The following is an 18,785-nucleotide window of genomic DNA, read 5'->3' as shown; positions in this document are numbered from 1 at the left end:
AATGGGGGCAGAGCTCTGGCGCAGCACGGCAGTGCATGGTGAAAGGCCGCCGGACTAAAAGTACTGCATGTCCAACTTTTTAGTCCGGCGGCCTCTCACCGCGAACTGCTGTGCTGCACCGGAGCTCCACCCCCGTCCCCATTATAGTCAATAGGGTCCGGGGACGGAGCGGCGGTATATGTAACATGGTATACAGCATTATTGGGGGGCTCTATGGAAAAGTGGGGGGGGGGGGGGGGGGGGGAGCCACTATGGGGGCACCTACTGGGGGCTTTATGACGCGGCTCCGCCTGGCTCCTAACTAGATTCCAAGGAAATTTGTCAAGCCCTGATGTACTATATGATCTCTGATTTTCATTTTTTACAATAGTCATGGCATAACCCCTTTAAACTGAATGCCAGAAGCCACATGACAGGATTGAGGGTCACATGACTGACCCTATGGATGGATTTTACAGGGCTAAAATGGGCCATACCATTTTTTTCTTTATATACTAAAGGTCTGCGAGCAAAATTTTACATGTATACTAGAAAATTGTATAACTGCCTATTCTCTAAACTAATAAAGTTATTATTAAAATCAGAATATCTCTGTATTAAAGGGAGTCTGTCATCAGCATTTCACTTTTTTAACCCTTCCCATAGCTCCCTAGCATGCTTACAGTTAATAAAAACATTACCTCTGGCATCAATCCTGGACTTATAAAACCATCAAAAACGATCTTTATAACATATGCAAATGAGGGCTCGCAAGTGCCCAGGGCCGAGATCCCGCACCTGCGCACTCATTCCTTTGGCCGGCGCATGCGCACTGCGATGCCCATTCCTTGTACGGCATCACAGTAATTAATGCGCATGTGCCGATGGACCGCCTCCTTTGTTGTGTTTTCACGTCGTCAGCCGGCGCATGCGCAATAGTTACTGTGATGCTATACAAGGTATGGGCATCGCAGTGCGCATGCGTCGGCCAAAGGAATGAGTGCGCAGGTGTGGGATCTCGGCGAAACAACAAGTTAGTAGATAGGCGGTCAGAGGGAAAGGATGGGTGGGCGGAGGGTAAGCAATGAAAAGGCTGAGCTAGCAGGGCACCTACGAGGGTAACGCCGCCCCTGGGCACTTGCGAGCCCTCATTTGCATATGTTATAAAGATCATTTTTGATGGTTTTATAAGTCCAGGATTTAAGCCAGAGGTAACGTTTTTATTAACTGTAAGCATGCTAGGGAGCTATGGGAAGGGTTAAAAAAAAAAGTGAAATGCTGATGACAGACTCCCTTTAAAGAATGTAGTCATGATTTTAAAATGTAATATTATTATTTATTTGAAAGCGCCATTAATTCCATGCCATGGTACATCAAGAGAGGGTTACACATACACAGTATAAAAATACAAGAACCAGAATGGTAGAGGGGAAGAGGATCCTGCCCTCAAGAGCTTACAATCTACAAGGCATCGATATTAAAAGCCTGGAAAACATCTTTAAGGATTTGTTTCTGGAGGAGCCTATTTCTGTACACTGCTTGTTGAGGAAGGTAGTTGATAGCTGCACCGGTCTGCTGCAATCCTCAAGAGAGAACATTCTTCTGCGCCTGTGAGATCAAGAGGACGACTCCCGTGAGAAGACGAGTATATAGGAAGCGAATTGGCTGCTCACATGAGGCCATTGTGCTGTGCACACAACAGCTAATAGCGCTTTAAAAAGAAAAGGCATGAACAAGGAATGATTGACAAAGGATTGACTAATAAAATATATTGTAACTATGCAGCCATTCTAAAAGTCCACATAAATGGTCAATGTAAAGTAACTGACAGATAATAAATAAGTAAATCAATAATAAAAAAAATGCAAAACTCTCAGTCACAGCAGGATGACACTGTGCCTTGTAACCGCTGGCTTCAGCATTCCTCCTGTTCCTTGTAGCACCTTCCTTTTTCTAAGGCTACTTTCACACTAGCGTTTTTACTGGATCCGGCAGGGTTCAGCAAAAACGCTTCAGTTACTGATGATACAACCATCTGCATCCGTTAGGAACGGATCCGTTTGTATTATCTTTAACATAGCTAAGACGGATCAGTCATGAATTCCACTGAAAGTCAATGGAGGACGGATCCGTTTTCTATTGTGGCAGATTGTGCCAGAGAAAACGGATCCGTCCCCATTGACTTGCATTGGGGGTCATGACGGATCCGTTTTTCCCAGGACGACAAGAAAAATACAACATGTTGCGGTTTGCTCTCCGGTCTAGGAACGCAACTAAACTGAATGCATTTTGGAGCATTCCGTTCAGTTTTGTCCCCATTGACAATGAATGGGGACAAAACGTAAGCGTTTCTTTCGGTATTGAGCCCCTAGGACGGAACTCAATACCGGAAGTGACAACAAAACCCCACCACCCCACCTGTGGCAGAAAGTCAAGAGTTTTACTGTTGGTTACTTCTGTGAGAGAAATCAGCATTTGGACTGCCTCAAGGAGGAGGTACAAGATCCCACGCATAGCTGTGGTGGTAATAGTGTAACCCATAGCCACTGTATTGGCGTCGGGAACAGAAACAGTGGCAGTCGGGGCGAAGGAGCCCTCAATGATCTATCACAGTCTGCTAAAGATGGCAGGGAAGGTGAGGACTTTAGTGACTGTTGGACAGGACCTGGGAGCTGCATCAGGGTACGGAGGACTAGGAGGAGGTAACATCAGACGGCGAGGGTGGTGGCAGCATCACCCGCTGACACTGTGGGTGCTTAAAGGCACACTGACAGGGCCAAAAAGCATATTAAGGTATACAGGGAGTGCAGAATTATTAGGCAAGTTGTATTTTTGAGGATTAATTTTATTATTGAACAACAACCATGTTCTCAATGAACCCAAAAAACTCATTAATATCAAAGCTGAATATTTCTGGAAGTATTTTTTAGTTTTAGCTATTTTAGGGGGATATCTGTGTGTGCAGGTGACTTACTGTGCATAATTATTAGGCAACTTAACAAAAAACAAATATATACCCATTTCAATTATTTATTTTTACCAGTGAAACCAATATAACATCTCAACATTCACAAATATACATTTCTGACATTCAAAAACAAATCCGTGACCAATATAGCCACCTTTCTTTGCAAGGACACTCAAAAGCCTGCCATCCATGGATTCTGTCAGTGTTTTGATCTGTTCACCATCAACATTGCGTGCAGCAGCAACCACAGCCTCCCAGACACTGTTCAGAGAGGTGTACTGTTTTCCCTCCTTGTAAATCTCACATTTGATGATGGACCACAGGTTCTCAATGGGGTTCAGATCAGGTGAACAAGGAGGCCATGTCATTAGATTTTCTTCTTTTATACCCTTTCTTGCCAGCCACGCTGTGGAGTACTTGGACGCGTGTGATGGAGCATTGTCCTGCATGAAAATCATGTTTTTCTTGAAGGATGCAGACTTCTTCCTGTACCACTGCTTGAAGAAGGTGTCTTCCAGAAACTGTCAGTAGGACTGGGAGTTGAGCTTGACTCCATCCTCAACCCGAAAAGGCCCCACAAGCTCATCTTTGATGATACCAGCCCAAACCAGTACTCCACCTCCACCTTGCTGGCGTCTGAGTCGGACTGGAGCTCTCTGCCCTTTACCAATCCAGCCACGGGCCCATCCATCTGGCCCATCAAGACTCACTCTCATTTTATCAGTCCATAAAACCTTAGAAAAATCAGTCTTGAGATATTTCTTGGCCCAGTCTTGACGTTTCAGCTTGTGTGTCTTGTTCAGTGGTGGACGTCTTTCAGCCTTTCTTACCTTGGCCATGTCTCTGAGTATTGCACACCTTGTGCTTTTGGGCACTCCAGTGATGTTGCAGCTCTGAAATATGGCCAAACTGGTGGCAAGTGGCATCTTGGCAGCTGCACGCTTGACTTTTCTCAGTTCATGGGCAGTTATTTTGCGCCTTGGTTTTTCCACACGCTTCTTGCGACCCTGTTGACTATTTTGAATGAAACGCTTGATTGTTCGATGATCACGCTTCAGAAGCTTTGCAATTTTAAGAGTGCTGCATCCCTCTGCAAGATATCTCACTATTTTTGACTTTTCTGAGCCTGTCAAGTCCTTCTTTTGACCCATTTTGCCAAAGGAAAGGAAGTTCCCTAATAATTATGCACACCTAATATAGGGTGTTGATGTCATTAGACCACACCCCTTCTCATTACAGAGATGCACATCACCTATTATGCTTAATTGGTAGTAGGCTTTCGAGCCTATACAGCTTGGAGTAAGACAACATGCATAAAGAGGATGATGTGGTCAAAATACTCATTTGGCTGCCTCTGAGAATGAGACTGTGCGCAGGCGCGATGCGATCCCGCCCAGTGAGGGTGCCGGGCGCATGCGCTGAAGATAGCCGGGGACACTAGTAGCCGCCCAGCGAAGTGAATATTGATGAGCTGGGCGGCGCTTCAAACGGCAGTTTTGGCGAGGCTGGCTGGGCACAAGCTGAGGTGAAACACCGCCCCTTGGGCAGATTGAACCCGATTCCAGCAGGTTATAAAACTTCACATTACTGTAGTTATAAGGTGGACAGGGGGGATACTTACACGATTCTTATACACTTTATAAGACCTGTACGGTCATATATATACCTTAATATACTTTTTGGCCCTGTCAGTGTCCCTTTAAGGCCCAAAACACACCAGAGTTAAGCCAAGCTCGGCTGTCTCCAGCTCTGCGTGAGTATCTCCCGTCTGACGGTTTTTCTCAAGGCCGCCCAAAGACAGAAGTATTGCCCTGTGCAAGCTCTGCAAGAGTAAAATAAGCCATGGGCAGTCAAACACAAGCAGAGCTCTACTGAACCACATGAAGCAGCATCATACCTTCCCTTAGGAAAACAGAGATGGAAGCCAGCTACCGTAACAAGTTTCCTGCTTTCCTGGTCTCCCGGCATCAACAGGCAGTACTACCTCTTCACATCGTTGTCCTCACTTTCTGCCCCTCCCCCTCCATCGTCAGCCATCGGAAATATGTGGCCAGGAAACAACTTTAAACGCCCAGCAATCCACTGGTGCACAAGCTTAATTCGCACCTGGCCAAGGTGCAGGTGAGAATGGGCCTAAGGACCATCAGTATAATTCATTCTAGGGCTTTAACGATTACTCGACTTAATCGATTAAGGCTACATGCACACGAACGTTGTTTGTTTCCGTGTCCGTTCTTTTTTGCGGATAAGATGCGGACCCATTGCTATCCGCATCAGTATGTCCATTCCGTAGCCCCGCAAACAAAATAGAACATGTCCTATTCTTGTCCGTTTTAGGCATTTTTACAATGGATGCGCAAAAAAACCAAACGGATGGCATACAGATGTCATCCGTTTTTTTTGCGGACCGCAAAAAAAATACGGTTGTGTGCATGTAGCCTAACTCGACACAAAGAAAATCCTTGAATCGGTGATTCGTTTGTGCCATGTGACCACAGAGTGTGAGTGAAGAGCACACAGCGCTGCTTTAGATCCTGACGCACACACATCGTCGTCCTGGTCGCTGGGGTGGGAGAGAGCTGAAGGCACTGGGGCTGATGGCTAGGAGGGGGAGCTGATGGGGCTGGGGTGGGAGAGAGCTGAAGGCACTGGGGCTGATGGCTAGGAGGGGGAGCTGATGGGGCTGGGGTGGGAGAGAGCTGAAGGCACTGGGGCTGATGGCTAGGAGGGGGAGCTGATGGGGCTGGGGTGGGAGAGAGCTGAAGGCACTGGGGCTGATGGCTAGGAGGGGGAGCTGATGGGGCTGGGGTGGGAGAGAGCTGAAGGCACTGGGGCTGATGGCTAGGAGGGGGAGCTGATGGGGCTGGGGTGGGAGAGAGCTGAAGGCACTGGGGCTGATGGCTAGGAGGGGGAGCTGATGGGGCTGGGGTGGGAGAGAGCTGAAGGCACTGGGGCTGATGAGTTTTTATAAAGGAAAACAGTCTATTCATTTTTTCTTATTCGAGTACTCGATTAATCGTGAAAAATAAAAAATAATCGTTTACTGCAGCACTAATTCATTCTGGAGGCCCCTGTACAGCTACATGGAAATGGTAGATTATGATGGTCCAAGGCCGGCCCGTCTCTGTACCTATATGAGTCTATAATTTGTCAAATAATCGACCCGGTTTTTATACCGAGATGCTGTGCTGGGGGCCCAGGGGTGGATTCACCTGTTCCTCCTAGGCCAGTCCAAGTCTGTCACAAATTTCTTCCAGTTTTTAGTGATGATTGATTTGTGGTCATGACCTAGTGTGGGGACAAAAGGGGAGGCTGCAGCACTGGAAACCAGGTGACCGTCCTACCTTCTGAAACAACCCTTTGTCTTGACTCTTCCTCGCCTTTCCCGCCCATCGTCTTCCTGGTCACATGACCCGGCCCACATCTTCGTTCTACACACTGCCAGGTAGTCGCGTCATGGCAGCCGCTGGTGTGGGCGTGGCGTTTCCTGGTCGAGCTTTTACCGACCAATGGTACGCGTTGACGTGTCTCGGACAGCGCTTTAGGGCTTGCGATGACGTTTGGGCAATGGGCGTGGCTTCTGTCAGAGAGCCGGCTACTGGCAGGGGGGTCGGAGGTTAGAGCGGCTCCAAGATGGCGGTGGCGTGGAGGTGAGAGCGGGCCCGATATAGGGGGAGACGGCGCTGACTGGGAGGGAAGGAAGGCACCCGGTGCGATGTGGTCGGCTGTAGCTGCTTTGTATTCTAGTTAATGGAGGGTTTGTGGTGTAGAGCGCTGAGCACGGCGGTCCGCTTAGCAGTCATCTACCAGGGAAAGCAATGGCTGCCCTTCCCCCGTCCAGTGGCCTGGTGGTGACCAAGCGGAGCAGTGGGAGAAATGTCGCTTGTGTGGGAAGCTTTCATATTCTAAATGCTCAGAAAATAATGCACTATAGTAATAGATGCAAGCACTACATGTGGACTAAGCCCTCACTCTAATGATAAAATCTGATCAAAACACATCTGTGCCCACCTACCCAGCGCCAAGGTGCTCCCAGTTCAGGCGGGTCCTACCTAAACCTGCCTATGCCGTTATGCATTCATGTTCAGGAGCGCAGACCCCGCACATATAGTGTGTTGCTCCTAGTTACCTCCATGTGCAACAGCAAATGGTGGGAGGAGCAGCGCACACTGGGTAGGTGGGCACAGATGTGTCAGACTCTATCATTGGGGTACTTTCACACTTGCGGCAGAGGATTCGGCAGGCAGATGTGTTAAAACGTATGCAAACTGATGGCATTTGTCAGACGGATCCTGATCCGTATGACAAATGCATTGAAATGCCGGATCTGTCTCTCCGGTGACATCCGGATAAACGAATCTGGCATTTCTAATTCATTTTATTTATTTATTTTTTCTCTTTTTTTATTTTTTTTTATTTTTTATTTTTATTTTTTTTGCAATGCCGGATCCGTTTTGCCAAAACATTCGGGGCCGGATGGCATTCATGCAGTTTAATGGGAAAAATGGACGGAGATAAAACTGCAGCATGCTGCGGTATTATCTCCGTCCTGAAAAGGCAAAAAAACTGAACTGATGCATCCTGATCGGATTGCTCTCAGAATGCATTAGGATATGCCTGATCAGTTCTTTTCCGGTATTGAGCCCCTAGGACGGAGCTCGATGCCGGAAAAGAATAACGCTAGTGTGAAAGTACCCTAAGAGTGAGGCTTAGTCCATATGTTATGTTTGCATTATTTTCTGTGCACATCCACATATTAACCATCATATCGTGCAGGATGTTTTGCATCTTTTTTCTGTGATACATTCTAAATGCTGCACTATTCTGACAGTGAACAGTAACCTATTACAGAACTGTCTGGGAGCCTTAGTATGACTGAAGAGAGCATAGACCTGGCAGTAACCTGGCCAGTACACACCAGTACTGGGGCCATCTAATGTGGGGGTGCCACTAGCCTGTCCCTAGTAATGCAGGTGACACTGGCAGTTCTCCAGCGGAGGGTGGCGATCCAGTTATTGAGCCCTTCCAGTGGGAAATCCGTTCTCTTGGAGTTCCCCTTTAAAGATGTAAAGGGCTGGGGTATTCTTCTGCTGCTTCCTTCATCTTCATGAGGTTTGCAGAAATCCATTGTTGTGACAGAGACAACCCCCTTCAGATGTATGGGACCGATCTGCAACTGTTGTGATGATGATAGAACGGACCGGATGTAATGAAAGCATACTTAGCTGCGCTTTTAGACATATATGAGGACCCCCATTGTATATTATGCACTAATATAAACCCACCTCTTTTGATGATGGTCTGACGGACGTGGTCCCAGCGGAAGCTAATTCCTTTAAAGGGGTTGTCTCACTTCAGCAAATGGCATTTATTATGTAGAGGAAATGAATACGAGGCACTTACTAATGTATTTTGGTTGTCCATATTGCTTCCTTTAGTGGCTGGATAAATTTTTCCATTACATTATACCCAGCTTGTTTCCATGGTTACAGACCACCCTGTAATCCAACAGTGATGGCCGTGTTTGCACACTGTAGAAAAAAGCGCCAACCTCTCTGACAGTCAGAACCACAGGAGTGCGTATAGGCCGGCACTTTTTCCTATAGTGTGCAAGCACGACTACCGCTGGATTGCAGGGTGGTCGTAACCATGGAAACACGAAGATTACAATATGGCCTTATTCACATGTCGGTGAATTGCGCTGAGCCAGTTTTCTTTAGCCCTGGTTTTAATAAATGTTCCCCTATAAGTCAACTGCTGCTGCTACTACCCCAGGTGTTTATTAACGGAGCTTAAAGGGGTTATCCATTTTGGTTTGTTTTTTTTAGTCTCCTCTCGCCCACACCAGTAAGAATGGCATTCTGATGAGTTTTTTTTTCCTTACTAGGCAAGCGCTGCGCTCCCTGGTATAATTATGATGCGGGCACTTCTAGGATCACATGCCGTACACAGGGTATGTGATCCTAGCCCGGTTTCCACCCACAGTGTGCAGGGGTTGTGCCTGCGCAGTCAGGCAACCTTGGGAGCTAGGAGCCGTCTGCACAGGTGCAACTGGTGAACATAGTAGGTTGAAACCGGGCTAGGATCATGTGCCTAATGTAAGGCAGGTGAACCTAGAAGTGCCCACAACATAATTAGACTGGGAGCACAGCGCTTGCCCTGTAAGGTAAACAAAAAAAGTAATGTGGGTGCTATGAGAGTAAAAAAATAAAATAACCGGATAACCCTTTTAACCACTTCATATCCAGTTCTGACTGTAAAAGCCACCATGTGAACATACCCTTAGAGATAGCTACAGTCTTTGCCATGGAGATGCATAGATCTGTGAAGCAGCCATGCATCTCTATAGCATTACTGCTTTATTTTTCTTTAAAGGGTCACTAAACACCCGGTTTGTGTGTCGGCTGTATCTCCTCTCACCAGTACCGACTGGGTCAGTGTTTTATGACGGTCAGTTCTGCTCACAAGTCTGTGCATGTGATTTTTTTAAAAAAAAAATTTTATATATATTTTTTTAAATTGCCGCATGTTTGCCTCAGACCAGTCTGACCATTTTACAGTTTGTGTATAATCTGTGTAAACAGTTCAGGAACTTGGTGAAACTGGTAGATGGTCATTGGCTACATCTAGTGTTCCAGTTCAGAGCTGAAATCTCCCAGCATTCCTTGCAGGCTCAGTATCGGCACAGGGCTTGTTGGGGCGGTTTGCATTCTGGTGTCATCCAGGCAATGTGCAGAACAACCAGCTGTCTCGCCACATTCTAGAACTCTATTTCCAGTAGCAACCAGCAGACGCCTCTTCATAGAATGAGACAATATTTCCCCCATTGTGTGTTTGTTTCCTGGCTGATATTTGAGCGTCTCATGGGATTTTTCTCTCTCGTTATAGGCTCCTTGGACTTGCCCTCTTGTTCTCGGTCTGTCTTACTCCTGTCCTGAGTGTTGATAGGAGCAACTTCAAGACATGTGAACAGAGCTCATTCTGCAGGTCAGTGACTCAAGTATTGAGTGTGAAGAACTAACATTTGTACCATAGGTGTCATTAGCATATGAAGGCGACAGCAACTACACCCACTAAACTGGGCAGGAGAAGGGGATGGTCCTGCAAAATGGCTACAAGGGAAGTACTGGTGCCAGTATTGGCACAAGAACAGATGACGGGGATCTAAACTAAGGGTACTTTCACACTAGCGTTATTCTTTTCCAGCGTCCTAGGGGCTCTATACCGGAAAAGAACTGATCGGTTTTATCTCAATGCATTCTGAATGGAGAGTAATCCGATCAGGATGTCTTCAGTTCAGTCTTTTTGCCTTTTCAGGACGGAGATAATACCGCAGCATGCTGCAGTTTTATCTCCATCCAAAATTCTGGAACACTTGCCGGAATGCCAGCATTTTTTCCCATTGAAATGCATTAATGCCGGATCTGGCCCCGAGTGTTCTGGCAAAACGCATCCGGCATTGCGGTCTGCGCATGCTCAGACCACAAAAAATGTAAAAAAAAAAAAGACCCGTTTTCTGGAGAAACGGATCCGGCATTTCAATGCATTTGTCATACGGATCAGGATCCTGATCCGCCTGACAAATGCCATCAGTTTGCACACGTTTTGACGGATACGGCAGGCAGTTCCGGCTACGGAACTGCCTGCCGGAATCCTCTGCCGCAAGTGTGAAAGTACCCTAAGGGGGCGCCTGACGTTTTCCCCAGTGGTAAATTGGATTTCTCTGATAGAAAACCATGGCCAGAGTTGTCTGGCAGAGAATTTATTTTCCTCTCCCCATTTTGAAGTAATTATCCATGCTTGACCAAACATGTTTGCTTATGGTGGAGTTAGCAGAAATAGATGACGGCTATCTTGTTCCTGACCCACTTTTCCTTTGTCTGTGTGTTGAGGCCACAAACCAGGGTCACAAATGCTCTAGCTGTTGTCAAACTACAACTCCCAGCATACATACTTGGCTGTTCTTGGAACACCATAGAAATGAATGGAGCTTGCTGGGATTTGTAGCTTTACAACAGCTTCAGTGCCAGCTGTTGCAGGAAATAAAATTTTACAAATGAGCCTCTAGGAGCAATAGGGGCGTTACCGTTACACCTAAAGGCTCTGCTCTCTCTGCAACCGCCATGCTTTCTGTACTTTGACAGGGCCAGGTGTGATTACATTTTCATTACCTGGCCTTGCCAATCAGGGTGTGTCAGTTGCAGAGAGAGCAGAGCGTCTAGGTGTAACGGAAATGCAAGTGTTGCTCTTAGAGGCTCATTTGCATTTTTCTCAGCAATGTGGGCACATATGACCATGGGACCAACACAGATGCCATCAGCTGCCAAGCGCACATGCTACAGCTCTACCAGATTTTCTGGCCTATCGCTAAGCAAATGCAGACAAGCGAACATTTTTGACCAGGGCATACCAGTAATCTGTACATAAAAAAAAAAAACTGCTTTAGGGATCCTGCTCGCAATCGTGTGCCGGCTGAGCCAGTGCTGTGGACTGAAAGATGCGGTCCGCATTGCACAGGCACTGAAAGCATGCCCACCCACCGTCTGCGGATACGGACCCATTCACCTGCATTGGGGCATGCACTACTTTTTTGTGATGTGGAGGCACGAACGTTCCATGCCTCCATTCCGCACCTTCCGGATTCTGCATTCGTAATGAAGTGCACAAACGCCTGGTGCCCGTATATTGTGGACCCGCTGTTTGCGGGCCGCAATACTGACGCGGCCCTGCAAAGATTGTGTATGTTTATGCCACCCTATAAAACTAAGAGACCTAACGTATTTTTCAAAAGTTGATTTCCTGCATCGGCAACTGGTACAAACAGATGAAACACATGGTTTGACTTTTAATTGTCATGACTTCCTTAAAGGGATTCTGTCACCTCCCCTAACCCAAAATCGGATTTTAAAGCAGTCATGCAGCACAGCTTACCTTCAATCGGCTGTGCTCTTCTATCTTGTAATCCGTCCAGTAGTTTATGAGAAAAACGACTTTTATGATTATGTAAATTAAACCCGAAGGTGCCCAGAGGGGCGTTTTATTCCTCTTAGTGTGCCCAGTAACGCCCCTCTTACAGTGCCCAAAACGCCTTCCTTCCGACTGCCTAACCACCCACAGCCTCTCATCCCTCTCCTCCTCCTCCCTCACGGCCGAACGAACTCTCGCTCAGGCGCAGTACCCACTGAGGGCTGCGCCAGTGCGATCTGCAGGAGACTGAGGGCAGGAGCTTCATCCTTGTCACTGGGCATGCGCCGAGCCCAGTGACGTCCGAGCGAGCATCGGGGCCGTTTGGTCGATAATCCTCCACCTGCGCAATCCAACGGAGGACCTCTGACAGTTCCCAATCCACCCTCCTGGGTCGTTTAGTTCATAATTCTCAATCTGCGCATTCCAATGGAAGACCTCTGGATGTCCCAATCCACCCTCTGGGGTCGCTTGGTTGATTTTATTCTCCACCTGAGCAATCCAGTGGAGCACCTCTGGAACTTCCCAATCTACCCTCCGGGGTCGTTTGGTTGATAATGCACTGCCGGCGCAATCCGATGGATGGGCCTCTAGACGTTCCCATTCCACCCTCCGGGTAGTTTGGTTGATAAGTCCCCACCTGCGCAGTCCGCAACTGCCAGAGGCGATATTCTGAGGGGTAGACCTACGTGCAAGTGGGCCACAGCAGGTCGACTTTCTCCTTGAATATCTCCGCACCCCCACCCTTCCTCCCTGGGTCACGCTCAGACACGCCCTCCCTCCCAGGAGAGGGTCAGTCCGAGAGGAGGGGGGGGGGGACACTGATTCAGACCCTGACATGAATCCGAAGCAATCTCCAAGATTGCGTCTACGGTAGCCAGCAGTACTTGTCGGATGCATTACCCCCTTCCATAGGCGGAGTAATTGCACTACTATGGGATACAGTACTTGCCTTATACATTGTCTCCTGCCATTGGTGGACTAAGTACATTAACACTGGTTTCAATGCCGAACGTATATATTTTCCCCCTTCTGTAGGTGGCGGAATTGCATCTCCACTGGGTCCAGTACCTGCCGTTGTATTAGCCCTTCCATAGGTGGCGTGAAGACATTATCACTGGTTACAATGTGTGCTGTAGGCATTACTCCCTTACTTAGGTGCAATAATTGCACTCCCACGGGGTACAGGACTCACCATATGCACTAGTTCCTGCCGTGGGCATTAACCCCCCTTCATAGGTGGAGTATTTTCCCTACCACTGGCTTAAGTACTTGCCGTATGCACCACCTTCCATAGGTGGGGTAATTGCACTACCATTGGATATGGTCCCGACTGTCGCGCTATCCCTTTCCATAGGCGGAGTGTTGCACATCACCGTGCTTCCTGTTGCATTACCCTCTTCCACAGGTGATCCATTAGCAGGGGAATAATTAAACATCTTAAGATGCCTAAGCTTATTTCACAAGTGGGACGTAGCAACAGTCGGTACCTGGTACTCTTTATCTAGTGGTATATGGGTGCTGCAAGTGGCTATTCCACATTGTATTCTTCTTTTCTTTGGTGCTGGTTTTGGGCATGATTATGTCATCCTCTGCCTTCTGAAGGGGTTACCTAGCATCACTTATGTGTCCTATAGGACCCCCCCATCTCCATGGGTCTTCTCTGTTCCAGTCGGTAATGATATTGTCTGCATCAATACGTAGTGCGTACACCATTGCGCATAATATGGTGAGTACATTCCAGCGAGTCGAGTGTTTTCACTGACTCTCTATTCTCTATCCATCACTCCTCCTTCTCTGGGAAGGTGGTTATGCTTGCACTCTGGTTTAGCTACTACAGCGTGTTCTCCTCCACAGGTGCAGCTTTTACGCTAATGCTCAAGTTCGTGGTGGCTGCAGTGGGGCGTCCCCCTCAGGTAGGGGTCCTACCCTGGCACTAGCTTCGAGGGTTGCTCCTGTTCAGCCCCTTTCCAGGTAGAGTTTTTACGGTAGCTCTACTTCACTGGAGCAGTATGGTATATGGCTACTACAGGATAGTCTCAGGCCTCCCCCTCAGTTTTGTGCTGACGGGCAAGCGCTGGCTACTACTGGGGGAGTGGTATTTGTGTTACCACTACATACTAGGGTTCTTAATGCACAGCTCCTTCGTCAGGTGGTGGATTCTTCTAGCACTGCATTTGGTGGCCTCTGCGGGTGGCCCCTCCTCTGCTGGGGCATAGGGCTAGCAATACAGTGTGACTCCCCTTGCCTGGCTTCCTCCTCAGGCGGAGTTTTTGCACAGCCAATATATTCCTGGCTACTTCTTTATAGCGCCAGTATCAGATGGGGAATGGGCTTAGACCTAGCCCATTCTTCTCCTGTCTTTTTTCTCCTCTGGCTCATGGTTCAGAGCCACCCCGAAAGCCTTGGTAGCTTCTGCGTTACTACCTTTCCCTCATCTGCATTGCACGGGGTATTCGTTTGGTGGCCGTCCATTTCCAGACATGCTCCGGTCCCGACTGGTGGACTGTGGCGTCCACCAAATCCCTCCTTCTATAGGAATCCTTCCCACTACACGAAAGCTTCCCTCCTTCTCTCCCGAGCAAGAGATCTGGAAGCATGCTGCGTGGATGCCCTGATATCCCCTTGGCAGGAGTTCTCCATACTTTTGTGTTCCCCCCTCCCTTCCCACTCATACAGGGGGTCTATGGAAGATCTAGATGGAGGGCGATCCTAGTCTCTCCAGATTGGCCCCGTCGTGTGTGGTACGCCGACCTAGTGCTAGGAGACGTCCCTTGGTCGCTGCTACTCAGAGACTACCTTCTTTCTCAGGGTCCGGTCTTCCATCAGCATTTAAGGTCTCTTCGTTTGACGGCGTGGCTATTGAAACCGCCATTCTGACGCGGAGAGGGTTTTCGGCGGACGTCATCCGCACTATGATTCAGTCCAAAAAGCCTGCATCGCCCAGGATCCATTATAGGATCTGGAAGTCCTTCCTGGGCTTCTGTGAAAGCTGGGACATTCCTCCATTCCATTTTTCTCTCCCCACGGTCCTGTCCTTTCTACAATCGGGGTTGGACCTTGGGTTAGCCCTTAGTTACTTGAAGGGTCAGGTGTCGGCGCTTTCTGTCCTGGGGGACACAGCTTTTCTAGCGTCCCCTGGCCTCCCTGGGCCATAAAAACCTTCCTTCAGGTAGTAGCCCATACGGTTCTTCTGTACCGTCCTCTTCTACCACCTTGGGATCTGAATATAGTCTTCTCAGCGCTCCAGACTTCTCCCTTGAGCCCTTGCAGGAGATCTCACTCAGACTCCTGTCCTGGAAGGTAATTTTTTTCTTGTGGCTACACATGCATCTGACGGGTGTCCGAGTTGGCGGTGCTCTCTTGCAGAGAACCCTTCCTGGTTCTTTTCAAGGATAAGGCGGTTCTCTGGCCCATCCTCTTCTCCTGTAGGTGGTTTCTGACTTCCATATCAACGAGAAATTGTTCTTCCCTCACTGTCCCTCTCCTTCACACCCTAAGGCCTCTTTCAAACGACAGTTTTTTTTTTTTTTTTTTTTTTTTTCGTTTCTGGGCAGTTTTTGCGTTCCCTATACGGAACCAAACGGAATGTACTCCGTATGCTTTCCGTTCCGTTGAAAGATAGGACATGTTCTATTGCCTGCAAATCACGTTCCGTGGCTCCATTCAAGTCAATGAGTCCGCAAAAAAAAAAACTGAACACATACGTAAATGCATCTGTATCCGTTCCGTTTTTGCGGAACGATCTATTGAAAATTTTATGCCCAGCCCAATTTTTTTTCTATGTAATTACTGGAAAAAACGAACAGAAACAGAAACCCAACGGAAACAAAAAACGGAACAACAGATCCATGAAAAACGTACTGCAAAACATTGAATATGCTATACGGTCGTGTGAAAGAGGCCTAAAGGAAAGGAGTTACGCCATTTGGATGTTATCAGGGCTCTGAAGATTATTAGCAGCCTCCAGTTCCTTTCGGCGTACAGACTCTTTTTGTCATTCTGGAGGGTGCTCGCAAGGGATTGGCGGCCTCCAAGGTGGCAATTGCACGTTGGATTCGGGCTGCAATTGCGGAGACATACCGCTCCTGGGGCAGGATCCCACCCTTAGGTGTCACTGCTCACTCCACCAGAGCGGTGGGCGCATCTTGGGCTCGGAGGAATCGTGCTTCGGCTGCACAGTTGTGTAAGGCGTCTACCTCGTCCTCCTTAAGCATATTCACAAATTCTACCTGGTGCATACTTATGCACCGGTGGACGCTGCCTTGGGCCGCATGATCTTGCAGATGGCAGTTTCTTAGATGCCTGCAGGGACGCTTGCTACCATGGGTCTGATGTCGTTATCGTCGTACCCCCTTCTGTGCACTGCTTTTGGACGTCCCACGGTTCCTGTGTCCCCCCCCCCCCCCCCCCTCAATAAATATGGGCAAGAAAAGAAGATTTTTGTAAAACTTACCAGTAAAATCTCTTTCTCGCTCTTCATTGGGGGGGACAGCACCCACCCAGTATTGTTGTCCGGCCACAGTTGCGGCAGTGTTGATTAGAACCCAGTTGTGGTTCCTTGACATTGTTGGTGTTCCACGTTTTTTCGTTGGTTAACTTGCCTCTCCTACTGCTTGTACACAAACTGAAGCTCTCTCCCCAGGCTGGAGGGGGTATAGCTGCCAGGGGAGGAGCTAACAGCTTTTACTAGTGTCAACGCCTCCTAGAGGACATAGCTATACCCACGGTTCCTGTCTCCCCCAATGAAGAGCGAGAAAGAGGTTTTACTGGTAAGTTTTACAAAAATCTCCTTTTACCTTGCTCAAGCTATACTTTCGGATGTGAACAGTGATAGGCTGGAGTCCTCATCTGCCACGGTGTTGTTTCAACCAGTTATACAGACATAAAAGAGGAAAGTGCTGACTATTTGTGACCCCTCTGGTTGCAGCAGTCCTTTCATTGTATTAAGTGTATCAGAGCTTTGATTTCATTCATAATTTGCATCATTAGATCCAAATGACTATAATTGTTATTTCTTTCTAGCCGTCAACGCAAGCTGGAGCCGGGATCCTCTCTGTATCGTGCTTTGCTGGGAAGCACAAAACTGACTGCGGACAAACTTGAAATCCAGCTCATTAATGACAAGACCCAGGTGAGCGGTCAGACATACAGACATGAAAGTTGGGCACACATCTGTGGGGGAATAGCGGCTCTGATTGAAACCTAACTGCACTGCGAGAAGATGCATGACCAGCGCCATCATCTCTGTGGTTGTTGCATAATGATCTGAGGATATTAAATTTATTTTGCAAGATGGAAAGTAAAGGGAAATGTTTTTTCCTTTTAAAAGAAAAAAAAATCCTCCAGATTTGTGTATGAAATCTGTATATGTAAATGTCCAGCTCACACCACTAGTCACAATATAATTATTTGGATAAAATTTGTTTGGGAGCCCAGATCTCTATTCACAGTGGCACTCCATTATAATTGTAAAGGGGTTGTCCACTTTTCTTTTTATATTTTGCCCCTCAGCCAGAGGTACCTGTAAAGAAATCCATTCTCATCTGGTCCCCGCCACTCTGTTCTGGTTACAAAAAAAAAAGTGCCCCAACCACCATTCACCACCGCTGCCCTGAAATGTGTATATACACTCACCTAAAGAATTATTAGTAACACCTGTTCTATTTCTCATTAATGCAATTATCTAGTCAACCAATCACATGACAGTTGCTTCAATGCATTTAGGGTGTGGTCCTGGTCAAGACAATCTCCTGAACTCCAAACTGAATGTCAGAATGGGAAAGAAAGGTGATTTAAGCAATTTTGAGCGTGGCATGGTTGTTGGTGCCAGACGGGCCCGTCTGAGTATTTCACAATCTGCTCGGTTACTGGGATTTTCACGCACAACCATTTCTAGGGTTTACAAAGAATGGTGTGAAAAGGGAAAAACATCCAGTATGCGGCAGTCCTGTGGGCGAAAATGCTTTGTGGATGCTAGAGGTCAGAGGAGAATGGTCTGACTGATTCAAGCTGATAGAAGAGCAACGTTGACTGAAATAACCACTCGTTACAACCGAGGTATGCAGCAAATCATTTGTGAAGCCACAACACGCACAACCTTGAGGCGGATGGGCTACAACAGCAGAAGACCCCACCGGGTACCACTCATCTCCACTACAAATAGGAAAAAGAGGCTACAATTTGCACGAGCTCACCAAAATTGGACTGTTGAAGACTGGAAAAATGTTGCCTGGCCTGAGTCTCGATTTCTGTTGAGACATTCAAATGGTAGAGTCCGAATTTGGCGTAAACAGAATGAGAACATGTATCCATCCTCTGATGGCTACTTCCAGCAGGATAATGCACCATGTCACAAAGCTCGAATCCTTTCAAATTGGTGTCTTGAACATGACAATGAGTTCACTGTACTAAAATGGCCCCCACAGTCACCAGATCTCAACCCAATAGAGCATCTTTGGGATGTGGTGGAACGGGAGCTTCGTGCCCTGGATGTGCATCCCTCAAATCTCCATCAACTGCAAGATGCTATCCTGTCAACATGGGCCAACATTTCTAAAGAATGCTATCAGCACCTTGTTGAATCAATGCCACGTAGAATTAAGGCAGTTCTGAAGGCAAAAGGGGGTCCAACACAGTGTTAGTATGGTGTTCCTAATAATTCTTTAGGTGAGTGTATGTGAAAAGGGTTGCTATTGGAGTATAATTGTCTTGCATTAAAATACCCCTTTAATAGTCAGTCAGTCTGTCAGCAGTTGTGCATGCTGCTGACAACACTAAGTAGGAGCCGAGGGGAGCAAGACAATCATACCGTTTTGTTCTGCCTGACACTTATGGCCCAGGCAGCGCTGTATTGTACTGCTTCGCAGCCCTT

General features: G+C 47.6%; 1 protein-coding gene across 2 annotated transcripts in view; it reads left to right on the top strand.

Moving 5' to 3' along the window:
- The first annotated feature begins 6,505 nt into the window (after positions 1-6,505).
- GANAB (glucosidase II alpha subunit) overlaps positions 6,506-18,785 on the top strand; it is a 95,591-nt gene continuing 83,311 nt past the window's right edge. For both annotated transcript variants that reach the window (XM_040409011.1, XM_040409010.1), the window contains exons 1-3: positions 6,506-6,597; positions 9,836-9,934; positions 16,937-17,045. In XM_040409011.1, coding sequence (XP_040264945.1) covers positions 6,581-6,597; positions 9,836-9,934; positions 16,937-17,045 — 225 coding nt within the window. In that variant the 5' untranslated portion in view covers positions 6,506-6,580. The remainder of the gene's footprint in view (positions 6,598-9,835; positions 9,935-16,936; positions 17,046-18,785) is intronic.

The sequence above is a fragment of the Bufo bufo genome, chromosome 10 (genome assembly GCF_905171765.1).
Source record: "Bufo bufo chromosome 10, aBufBuf1.1, whole genome shotgun sequence".
NCBI lineage: Eukaryota > Metazoa > Chordata > Amphibia > Anura > Bufonidae > Bufo > Bufo bufo.
The sequence above is the reverse complement of the archived record's forward strand: the minus strand, read 5'-3'. Positions and strand labels throughout refer to the sequence as shown.